This window comes from Notolepis coatsorum (assembly GCF_963971535.1).
Source record: "Notolepis coatsorum genome assembly, chromosome: 17".
Lineage (NCBI taxonomy): Eukaryota > Metazoa > Chordata > Actinopteri > Aulopiformes > Paralepididae > Notolepis > Notolepis coatsorum.
Genome location: NC_140181.1, coordinates 92,864,550 through 92,877,550, shown reverse-complemented (window position 1 = coordinate 92,877,550; position 13,001 = coordinate 92,864,550). Strand labels below are relative to the sequence as shown.

Here is a 13,001-nt window from a genome sequence, read left to right as displayed (position 1 = left end):
TTTGTTTGTTTGTTAATTTCAACCACTTCATCCAATTGGACAGAACTTGCCTCCTTTTTATTTTTTATCTCTTATCTTATTTGTTTTTTCTTGTTGTTACTATACACATATCTTTTATGTATTTTATTATATTTTTTCTCAATTTTATCTTATTTAAATTTTTTTCCATCCTTTCCTTGAGTCTGAGAAAGGCGCTTCTCTCTTAAAATTCAATCTATTATTCTTATTATTATTAACTCATTGCCAAGCTACTTTGCTGAAATAGAATCCAAAACCACTTTCAAGAAAAAATGTAAATACCATCTACTAACGAGCATGCACTGAACCCTTATGGCATATAGCGGTGAAAACCAATTGACTGTTAATTGTATTTATGTTGATGGCAGTGAGTGCTGCTCAGGAAGCACTATTTATTTGATTTTAATACTTTTTTACTAATAAATATCTTGTACAATATCATCCTAACTGAGATTGTTAATGATGTTGATATTGATGTAATTGATGATGTAATTGATGTTGATAATGATGTAATGTATTGAATATTGTTGTATTGTTTTAAGTGCCGGACCCCAGGAAGAATAGCTTTTGTCAAGTGCAAACGCTAATGGGGATCCTAAATAAACATAACCCTTTCACTGCGACAATACAGGAGGTTAACCCTTTCACTGCCACACTACCAAATGGTTAACCCTTTCACAACCACACTACAGAAGGTTAACCATTTCACTACAACACTACAGAAGGTTAACCTTTCACTACCACACGACAGAAGGTTAACCCTTTCACTACCACACTACAGAAGGTTAACCCTTTCACTACCACACTACAGAAGGTTAACCATTTCACTACCACACTACAGAAGGTTAACCCTTTCACTACCACACTACAGAAGGTTAACCATTTCACTACCACACTACAGACGGTTAACCTTTCACTACCACACTACAGAAGGTTAATCCTTTCACTACCACACTACACAAGGTTAACCCTTTCACTACCACACTGCACAAGGTTAACCCTTTCACTACCACACTACAGAAGGTTAACCTTTCACTACCACACTACAGCAGGTTAACCCTTTCACTACCACACTACAGAAGGTTAACCCTTTCACTACCACACTGCAGACGGTTAACCCTTTCACTACCACACTGCAGACGGTTAACCGTCTGTAGTGTGTCTGTAGTGTGGTAGTGAAAGGGTTAACCTTCTGTAGTGTGGTAGTGAAAGGTTTAACCCTTTGGTAGTGTGGTAGTGAAAGGGTTAACATGTACTGCATATGTGTGTGGTGTTACGTACATGTATGTGCATGAGTATCTGTGTCAGTGCAGCGTGTGTATATATAATACACTATTTAGTGCTCCTCCCTCCCTCCCTCTCCAGGAACACGTCCGTATCGATGAATCCGGAGACGATGGGAGAACACACTGTGAAGTACGAGGACCGGTCTCTGAGGGAGGGGATCGTTCACATGCTCAAAGGCACCGGCCGCAACCCTGTGTGAGTCACACACACGCGCACACGCACACGCACACACACCACACCACACCACACAGTGGGCAAAATCTGACTTGAAATCAGAGTCAGAAAGGTCTTTATTGCCAAGTAGTTTACGCATACAAGGAATTTGATTTGGTAGTTTTTTGGTGTGACATTAACGGACAGACAATTACGGTAGAATAAAATAAAAAGGTTGAACAAAATGGTATTTAAACTAAATTAAAATAGAAGCACAATATAATAGAATTATAAAATTAAATAAAATAGAATAGGCCAGGGCTGTATAATTGTGCACGATGTGGTCAAGTATATACACTAATTTGAATAAAAATAACAATACAGTGGGATGGAATATTTAGCAGGGTTATGCAATTGAGCAGTAATGTGCAAAAAGTATGAACAGTGAAGTATGAACAAGTATGAAGAGTTTTGATTGTATTTATACAAATATATAGTCCAGAAAGCATCCACACCTGCCACTGAAGGTACCCTGGCATGTTTGGATGATATAAATTGCATTGAAATGAAAACCTCATGTGCTTTCTCATTCTCTCTCATAGGATCATTGAGAATCTGCTGCCCAAGTTCCTCAGAGGTCCCAAAGGTCCTGAGTCAAAGATGGCCACCAGAATGAAAGTCGGTTAGTCAGCCTTTCAGCATATTAACACATCCTGCGCCATAAACGTCGTACAACGTGTTTCAAGGTCATGCCATTCCACGGCGTACAACGTTATTGAGATCATATTTCATTTTTTCGCCATGGTATTCATTATTCCCTCACGGAGCCTGGTCTGATACAGTGGGAGCTTGCACAACTCAGCAACGCTTCAATACTGCCGCCTGGTGGATGATCGGCGAGTTGCAACCGGAAATGGATCTCTGGAGATCTCCGTGCATCTGGCAAATGCGTCCGCCACTCACATATTGTTGCGGGACTCTAGACACACGTCTGTGTGTAGCAATCGCTGCCATAACGCAATAATCGATATGATTTGGGCGTTTATTATGATTATACAAACCGGAAAAGGATCTAGGAGATCACCGTCAAATAAGTGGGATTTTTTTCCTCCAGTCTCATCGGGCGAACGGTAAGAGGACGCTGACGTCATTTTCAGCATGAGTGTTTATTATTATTCATGCAAACTGCTCTGATCAATATATCACCCATACTACATAAAGCATTTACTGACGATCACGGAATTATAAACGACCCCCCCCCCCCCCCCCCGTTCATCCGCGCATGATCAGTCATAACGTTTAGGATCATGTACAGTTGAAAATTTTTATATAACGTGTATCGGCAACAAACGCCAGTTGATAATCTTTATATGCGTTTATGCCTATACCTCACGTTCTAGGAATTACTGCAGAAAACGATAAAAACATATTTATATTCTAGACGGTATTTTCGTATGAATCTATGAATGAAAAAGTATAACGTTCGTACATCCTGAACGATAGATAATCGATGTTGAATGGGCCATAGTAATGTCAATTTAGCAATACAATTTAAAAAGTTATAGCCCTGCAAAGAAGGTGAACATCTCCATAGGCTTAGACTGGTGGCAGTGATCATACATTGATGGATAGAAGTGTGGCAGGGAATGTGTTAACATATATTCCACATTTCACATGATTGTTCATTATTAACACATTGAGTGCCACGCCCCTTCCGGGAAGTGACCCCTTCCTTGCCGTCCATTAACCCCATATAAATGTAGTTGTAATTTGTAGAGTTTAATATACTATAGTATATTTTATAGTATAGCTATGGGTCTAATAACGCTGTCGAGTCTCAGTGAGTTGCTTCTGGTCAACGTGCAAATAACTGATTCTTTTTGGGCGGCTACGTGGCATAGTGGGCAAGGCGCTCGCCACGAATGCGGAGCCGCTGGGCTCGCCTGTTCGAGCCCAGCGCTCCACATTGCTTTCAGTTTAGCTGGTCGTTCATACTAATACACATTGGCCGTATTAGGGGGTGGGAAACTGATGGGTGGGGATCGGGCGTTGTGGACAGCGACTCCTACAGGTCGGTTGGTGCGCCTGCGCAGTAGAATCAGGAAGTGTCGGGGGCAGCGTGAGCCTCCCACGCGTTACTCCTCGTCACTGAGAGATCGAGCTGCGCAGGTGAAAAGATGCGACTGCTGTTACCTCAAGTACCGGAGGGGACTTGTGCTATGTATGACTTAGTCCACATTGCAGCCGGCTTGTGGGAGGCAAGAAACAGCGTTCGTGACAGGGGAGGGTTGAATTGGATGATACGAAATTGGGATGGGAGAAAATATAGAAAAATGGGAGAAAAAGTGGATCAAAAAAATAACTGATTATTTTTTCATCCGTACATTTCCGTTTTATACCGTTTTGAATATGAATATAGTTTGGTTGCTTCTGAGTAATTCCAGGGAAAAGACACGAAAACAGCGTTTTTGTGTAATTCAATAAACACGTTGTAATTTTTCGCCTGATTATCGGATCTTCCTGAAATCAACGCTAGATCATTATTATTATCCTTCCTCGTGCACGCATTCAATGTGGTTTATACCGGCGCGCCCCCTACCCCCCCTCCTGCAACCCAACGGCAAACAGCCATACACATAAAACACAGATAGCTTCAATCGCGGTAGAAATAAATATCAGATCAACGCAAGCTTTAATATATATCTTACCTGGTCTCTGATGTAATGCAAAAAAAAGAATCCAATTATCGCATCGCCATTCCAGTTATCCACAGCGATCCTGTCTCCGACGTTGTTGGGCATTGCACTTCAACGGGCGGGCGGGGTCAGTAGTCCAAACCATTCCTACAAGCGTTTGCCGGAGTGTTTAGGACCCGCCCCCACGCCGCAGCTCGGTAGAGAAAAGAAACGAACCCGTTTCTAACTGGGTGCAATAATTGCCGAAGACGTTAGAGGGCGGTATAAGACCGTCTGGCAGCTCAGACACACTCAGAACAGTATGCACAAGGTGCCCCGCTGAATTATGAATGGAAATAGTGAATAAAAGAAATACAGTGAGAAAAACGTAGATCTACGTTTCCGGCACTCAACGATCGGGCGACAGAAACGTAGTTCTACGTTTTCGGCAACCAAATGGTTAAAGGGTTGGACTCAGGGCCGTTTCTTGCCATATGCAGACTATGCCTTTTTCTTTTCTTTTTACCCCCGAAATTAACATTCACTTTAGACACTTTAAACACTTTTAACACTACACGATATATTTTCTATTTATTACTAAAAGATTTGCACTACATCCCTACCTCATTTTTGCATAAAAAAAAACTAAAAAACAATACTAATGTAAGCTATTTAATCTGTTCTATGTTATTATTGATGCTGACGTTATTAGGTGGAGTTGTGCGCGGGGAATAAAGGAAAAACCGTTATGTTGATGATCAGATATCAAGTCTCCCGTGATTTTATTTTACTAGTGTAAAAGTATAGGTGGACTATTCCTCGGTTACACTAATAAAAAACAAAGCTGCATTTTTATAGATATACAAGCATTAATTAACAGTACACATCCAATTAAATCACCATTTAAATAAATGTATATATATATATACCTAATACTTGCTATCTAATACCCTACACACATATGCTCTCGCTCGCCCCCCCCCCCCCCCCCCCCCCCCGGACCCCCACTTGGATAATCCATCCATTATCATTCGCTCCTTACCAGGTACTACAATTCATATGCTAGCTTTTATTCTCTCCACCACTTCTAACCACATTGCAATTTTGGATTCACTGACACCTAAAATCCTTGCTGTGGATATTTCTAGATAAATCACATCGAGATATGTAAGAATCCAAACCTTCCTACAATTTTTTTCCGGTTGAAACCATCGTGATGCTATCAGCTTTTTAGCCGCTGTGATACCTGATCAAACTAATCTCTTTAGCTGTATAGGGACTGCAAACTCAAAAACATCATTCAACAGCAATACAGAGGGGTGTACAGGTATATTCAGAATTAAGAAATTTGATAATTGCTGGGACACTTCTTTCCAGAATATCCTCCTCCCCTTTTGTACATAAGGAGCATCTGGAGTCTTGTTTAAGTCCCATTCTGTTCAATCTTATAGGAGTCAGGTATGTCCTGTGATTGTGAATATAGTTAAGATTGATTTGTTGATGGTCCGGGTTACGTGACGCAAGTCGAACGTTTGCCCAGGCTTCTTGCCAATCAAAATTTATTTCCAGGTCTGGTATATCCCTCCTCCAGACACAACAACAACCACCAAACGCACATAGCACACACATCCACACGCACACACTCACTTTAAACAAACACACTGTAGCACCCACTCCACACACTTTATAGCACACACCCACTTTAAACAAACACACTGTAGCACCCACTCCCCACACTTTATATCTATTGATGAAGGATTGCACTACAACTCGTACACCTTACTGTAAATTGTACCTAAAATTGTACCTCATCCCATTTCTGCTTTGCACTAGATAGTACTGTACATTAGTACACTGCATAGTATTGTATATTATATGGTAACTCAGAACATTGTACATATGTCTATACCGAACACTGTGACCTCATTTTTCTTCTTTCTTTTTCTTCTTCTAAATTACATGCTATATTATGTTATTTGATACTATCTTGTCTAGCACAGTCTCTGGAGCGTAACAGTAAGAAGCATTTTGTATGAAAGTATTCTGTACTTCTGTATGACAACTATTAAAGAACTTGAACTTGAGTCTAGGGGGAGGACTCCATACGAGGACGTTAGTAATTAAGCATTACATCACGCGCAGGAGTGGTTTGTGAACAATAAACCATGCCTAGGGGTGGTCGTTAGACCCCCCTAGGCATGGTTTATTGTTCACAAATCATGACTGCAAGTGGTGTAAAGCTTTTATACAACTGCCACATTCATCCAACCTTATTGCTATACAATAAACACACATTAATCGAAGATTTATTGAAAAAACCATCCGCCAGAAAAAGTAGTTCCCACAACTACAAAAAAGACAATTTGCCTCCATGTGGAAGCAGCTTGGAAGTGCATCCAACCAACTAACACATCCAACTGTGTATTATTAGAATGATTGAGAGAAGTTGCCTCATGTGGAAGCAGCTCGGAAGTGCATCCAACCAACTAACACATCCAACTGTGTATTATTGGAATGATTGATTGAACATTTTATTACCAGATGCAGAATGGGTACAATACAGTACGGCTCAATACATACAATTGTTAAGGGGATGCAGACCTACTTTCTATAGAACTTCATTCTTAGATGCTTCTATAGAAAGTAGGTAAAACAAATTAAAAAGTTTTCTTTGCCCTATAGGAAAAAAATATTTTCTTCGCCCTATTTTTTTTTTTTTTTTAGCCTAAACTTAACCAGTTGGAAACCAGGCGTACAGTAATAAAATTAGCAATCAACCAATCAATCAATTCAATAGACCATGCTCACTTAAAACAGCGCAGCACTCAGCTGCTCCTCTCTGTCTGACTTTCCCCCGCTGTTGCAGACAGGAGTGTGTGTGTGTGTGTGTGTGTGTGTGTGTGTGTGTGTGTGTGTGTGTGTATGTGTGTGTGAATGTGAATGTGTACGTGTGTGTGTGTGTGTGTGTGTGTGTGTGTGTGGGGGGGGGGTGGGGGTGGGGGTGGGTGGAGACTAGAGCCAGCGCTGCAGTCAGAGGGAAGGAAAAAGAAATTGAAAAAAAAATCGCAAATTAATCAATCAATCAATCCGCGATTTTTCTTTTGTTACACAATGATTCATGACCCATAGATTACACAATCCAACATTGTGTAAGAGACTAAGACATTCGCCGTGACAGAATCGCTTGATATTTAGTCGTTTAGTCGTTATCAACATATCCATTTGTTAAAGATTATTGTCCGCCATCTTGTGATCCGGCGGAGTGATGTGATGTGATTCGGTTGTGGGTGGGTCCTGGGCCAGCAGCGTGGAGTGTTCCCAATACATACGTGTAAATGGACTGTTTCAGCCAATCAGAATCGAGAAATTTGCATGCCGTTGTATAATTGATGATAAAAATCTGATACAAAACCTCTCGATGTCTCTCTTTCATAGAATTTGTGGTATCTGTGGTATTCAATTGGTATCCTTAATGGGACTCCATGAGCCTTCAAACATACCAATAACTGTGCGTAAAAATAATATGTGGATCTGGTGAGATTACATTTTTTATGTATTTCTTCATATCTACAAAAACCACGTTTGTTGAAAACATCTCCTAATGTGTGTATGCCCTGCTTTTCCCATTTAGGGTATCTTATAGGTCGTTTTCCAATCAGGAGTGCATTGTTATTGAATAGGGGAGTATGACTATGCCATTTATGTGGGTTAGAATATTTTTTTTGTGTTTCATGCCATATCCGGATCGCATGAGTAATAATGGGGCCAAATTTCAATTCGCATTGCTTAATTGATAATTTGGTGTATACAAAGCTGCATTTTGTACTTTATATTATCTATTTTGTATAGTGTTTGGTCTTTATTCTTTTTACTGTATGAAGCACAATCTCAAGAGGCTCATACTGTAATGTACATGTACCTTATATGTGACAAATAAAACAAAACTTGAAAACTACAACCTAAAATATTCAGTTCTAACCCTTGTGTGTCTCCCTCAAGAGCATTCAGACCGCCCGGAGGACATCCAGACACTGACTTTCTTCAGGCCCATGTCAATCAAGCTTCAGCAGGCCAATGGGAGCACAGAGGGAGAGACGGACCAGTGGTGGGTAGTGGAGGAGTGTACGCCAGGTCCCGCCCCTGTCCGCCGCAGGTGCCACAGTATAAAGATGGTGATCTTCAATGATAAAGTCAGTCCGCCCAGCATGGGCTTCCTGGCTGGACATGGGTAGGTGTCATGGCTGGTTTGTGAGAGATGGATGTTCTTTAAAAAAAAAACACACATTTTATCGGTACTGAAACATTTGTGCTCCTACAGTATCTGCATCAGCAGTGTTGCAGCTTTTGACATGGAATGTTCAAGTTTCGCTACACGCACCTGAATATATTCTGCATTTATATTTTCATATTTACCGCATATATCCATATTAGTCTCAATATACTGCATACAATCTCTATACTTACACCTGCATATAACCCATAACTCTGTATGATAGCATGTACAATAATGCTGTATATTGATAATATATCAATATTGTATACCTGTATGGTCCTGGGTTCGAGCCCTGCTCGGATGTGTACACATTCTCCCTGTGTTCGCATCTGGTTTCCTCCCACACCATAAAAGACATGCAAAGTACACTACCACCGTCGACCTTGACCAAGGCATTGCTATTTCACTTTGTGCGCTCTCCCTCTCCCTCCAGCATCGTGGGCCTCTACATGTCAGTGGTACTGGTTATAGGAAAGTTCGTCAGGGAGTTCTTCAACGGGATCTCGCGGTCCATCATGTTTGAGGAGTTGCCCTGCGTAGACCAGGTCCTGAAGCTCTGCACGGACATCTTCGTGGTGCGAGAGACCGGAGAGATGGAGTTGGAGGAGACGCTGTTCGAGAAACTAATCTTCCTCTACCGATCACCGGAGACCATGATCAAGACGACCAGAGAGAAGAAAGACAGCTAATAAGCTATAGCTAGATTCACAAAGGCACACTACGGGCGATGTCCCGTTCTCACAACTGACCTTCTTAACGTCAGCAAATCTAGTGATGAATGGACACGTTTGTACGCAGGTGCACCACCGAAGACAATAAATGGAAACCTGTGTGGCTTTGACAATGAAGTGCCTGTTGTTCTCTTCTACTCAAGTTAATGGGATTGTCCCTTTACTGTACAATGCATGCATTTCTTAACGTTTTTATAAAATGGTGGAGACTTACCAGAAAGAAAAGAAAATGTTATATACTCAAAATGCAATCCACATTTCCCCCTGGAAACAGATTATCTACATATTGCTTATGTAGCCTAGTAAATTGTTTCATTTATTTCAAAATAAAAATATGACCTACACGGTTTCAGGTTGCTGCAGTTTTTTTTCAAGAAACGAGGGGGAGAAACAAACCTCAAATATATTATGACACAAACTCCAGATTAAATTGTCTTTAATACATTTTCTAATTACAAATTGAAAGGAGAAACAAACAAATATAGGTCCCTAGTCCCTCTACAGAATCCTCCTGATGTCATCCATTCTTCCTCATGTTCGTCCATCACCAGACGTGCAGGACAGGGACGGCTCCCAATACGTCTGAGGAACAGCATCTATTTACATACTGGCCTCAGAGCCTGTAAGAAGAGAAGGAATTTGTTATTAACTGGATTTTTTTTTTTTTTATCTATTCTAAACTTAAAAAGGAACATGCCAACATTATGGCAAGTTCTCCAGGGTCAAAGAAGATTAGACACCCAATTTCCTCTCTACGTTCAATAGAAAGCTATCCGGCTGCAAGCTAGCTTAGCACAAATTAATGGAAGGTGTTTTTGGCCAACAGCTAAGCTAGCTGACACATTCCCATTCATCTGTGCTAAACTAGGCTAGCTTGCAGTCGGATAGCCTTCTACTGAACGCACAGAGGAAATTGGTATCTATCCTTTTGCCCGACTCTGGTGAAGACCGTAACATTTCCCATCATATTGGAGTGTTCTTTTAAGGCATTATAAACTGTTGATATATACAGACTAGTAAAACTTTTAAATGTTTGTTGATGTTTCGGCTGTAATCTACTGCTTTCTTCAGAAGCATCAGACGGTGTTACTGCGTTACGTCACACCTGTGATGCTTCTGAAGGCGGCTGTAGAGGTTTACAGCAACTAGTCTGTATGAACAGTTCATAGCATAGAAAATTGTTATTCTTTGGATTCTCATGATACTGCATCATGTAGATATTTTATAATGATGCTAGCAAAAATATTTTAAATGTATAAAGCAGAAGAATCTCAGTTGGAAATTAATGAGTTGTGTTATTCAAAAATATAATGAAGGGAAAAAAACTTGAAATTATATGGGGGGGGGGGGGCTGTGAACATTTTCACAAATAAAGATCAATGAATCACAACTATGATACATCTTTGACTACCACCACCTTGTGTGGTGATCCGAATCCTTCACTAGAGGTCGTTCATATACCACTGATGTGCTTTGATGACCCGACACACAAAAAACAGTCAACGAATAAATGTAAAAACAGGCAGATGACGTACACAAATGCCAAAATTATCGCATTGGGTTCTATACTGACTCAATACATAGGAACACCCTGTAGTTATGGGAAGAAAAATAAAAGTGGCATAGTATGCTGATGTACGAGATCATATATATAAATTATTAGTGATTAAGTGTGGCATTTTGAAAAAAAAACATGGGAACAGGGGAAATGCATATTCAGCAACTGACCATGCCATGATTTGACCATCATCTCATAACCAGCCGGTTGCCACCATTGTCAAAGAAAGTCTCTCTGGTCTGCATCCCCTAACAATTGTATGTATTGAGCTGTACTGTACCCATTCTGCAATCTGTTAATAAAGTTTTCAATCAATCAATTGTCCTAGCCCCTTTCGTGACGTTGATGCACGCCAATAGGGGCTACCATTGTCCATAATGACGGGGATTATACATCAACAATTGTGTCAATGTTTCAACTACAGCATTAATGTAACAATGTAAATGACTTACTTGGTTTTAACTATTTTGACATTGGACTCCGCCTGCTTCAGCGCCTCGACCTGGAACTTCGGCTTCAACGCACCCCGCACTGCGCTGGCACAGATCGCAGAGAAGCGTATGTAGCTGCGGACAGACAAACAGAAGAACACGTTAGGAACATGATTAACTACACGTTAAGATACAGACGAGACTATCCGATCATGCAATGAAACCACAACTTATATATTCCCAACAACATGCACGCAGGCATGGCACGGAACAGCTACGAGTTGCTAGCATGCCGGAGATAACATTGGGACGAGGTTACTAGTACTAGCATGCTAACGGCTAAGATTAATGGATTTGATCGATTACACTGCGGCAAATGTTCCAAAATAAGCATTCAATCGAGTTCATATGCTATTCAAATGCAATATTGTATGATTAACGTGCACTTGACATTGAAAAAAAGAAAGATATTTCACCTCAAGCCCGCTTGTCTCCAGTATGCAACCATCTTGCTTGTGTTGTGTGGCTTCAAGGACAGATAGGATACTGCGTGATTACGTCATATAACTCTAGTCTCTTCTGCGTCACGCCGTGTGACTTCCTCAGCCAATGAAACGACACCAGTTCTTGATTGACAGTCTGTCATTCTGCACACCCGCCCCTTCACACTGACAGCCATTAGCTCTCTCACACCCTTACCTAACCAATTCTAAAGCCTATTATGGTATCGTTATCGTTGAAAGAAATGTAAATATAAATCCAGTTCATATCTAAACCAGATCATACAGCCGTGTGTCTCACATCACCTAGATGGGCAGACTACAATATGCTGTATAAACCAAAATGATATCAGTAGCCTATTAGACATTTCTGATGGATTCTGGACCCCAGAATATCCCCAAGGGGACCAATAAAGATCCATAATATCATATATTTATTTAATTACCTTTATTTCAGTAGTAGCCCATCCTATAATATATATTTTCCTGGGTGTTGCCCTTGTTTTAAACCATTTTTAGGTAGTAGGTGATAAAAGGTAGGTTTATTTCCTACCTGACAGCTAACATGGTCATTATGAGGGTATCTTATAAGTGGTGAGAAGCTAATTTCATCACATCAGACTAGTCAGAGAATCTTAACTTCTGGTACCTCAGTTTGTCAAAACACAGACACAGCGGCTACCAGCTACTATAGCTAGTGGGTTAAAACATTTAATAGTCAGTTCAATTTCTTACCAGATTAGATTCGATTCTAAGGATAAAAGAGATCACATAGACAACCTAGCCAAACAAGCAGAAACAGCGGCAGGGCAAGGCAACTTGAAAGACCTCTATATGATCACTAGGAAGTTAGCAGGCAAGTTCCAACAGACGGACAGACCGGTAAAAGACAAACAGGGAAACCCACTTACAACAACAGAGGAGCAGCGGAAAAGATGGGCTGAACATTTCAAAGAACTACTGAACCAACCAGCCCGACAGAGCCAGCGGACATTACACCAGCAGAGAGAACACTTCCAATAAACTGTGATAAACCCAGCAAAGCAGAGATAAAAAAAAAAAAAAGCTATCATCTCAACGAAGGACGGAAAATCTGCAGGACCAGATGAAATACCAGCAGAAGCCATCAAGGCCGACTTGAAGACTGCGGTACTGGTAGATATGCTTCATAGCCTCTTCACCAAGATCTGGGAGGAAGAAAAGATTCCAGAAGAATGGAAAGATGGAATCATCATCAAGCTACCAAAAAAGGGAGATCTCACCAACTGCAACAACTACAGAGGAATAATGCTTCTATCAGTACCGGGAAAAGTTCTCAACATAATTATACTGGACAGAATGAGTGTTGCAGTGTATCCCATGCTTCGAGACCAGC

At 40.7% G+C, this 13,001-nt stretch overlaps 1 protein-coding gene across 1 annotated transcript in view; it reads left to right on the top strand.

Moving 5' to 3' along the window:
- Window positions 1–9,754, top strand: part of LOC311244147 (piezo-type mechanosensitive ion channel component 2) — a 148,247-nt gene extending 138,493 nt beyond the window's left edge. The window contains 4 exon segments of the mRNA XM_084333555.1: window positions 1,384–1,500; window positions 2,061–2,140; window positions 8,133–8,361; window positions 8,840–9,754. Of these exon segments, the coding sequence (XP_084189681.1) occupies window positions 1,384–1,500; window positions 2,061–2,140; window positions 8,133–8,361; window positions 8,840–9,095 (682 nt within the window). The 3' untranslated portion in view covers window positions 9,096–9,754.
- Window positions 9,755–13,001: the final 3,247 nt, after the last annotated feature.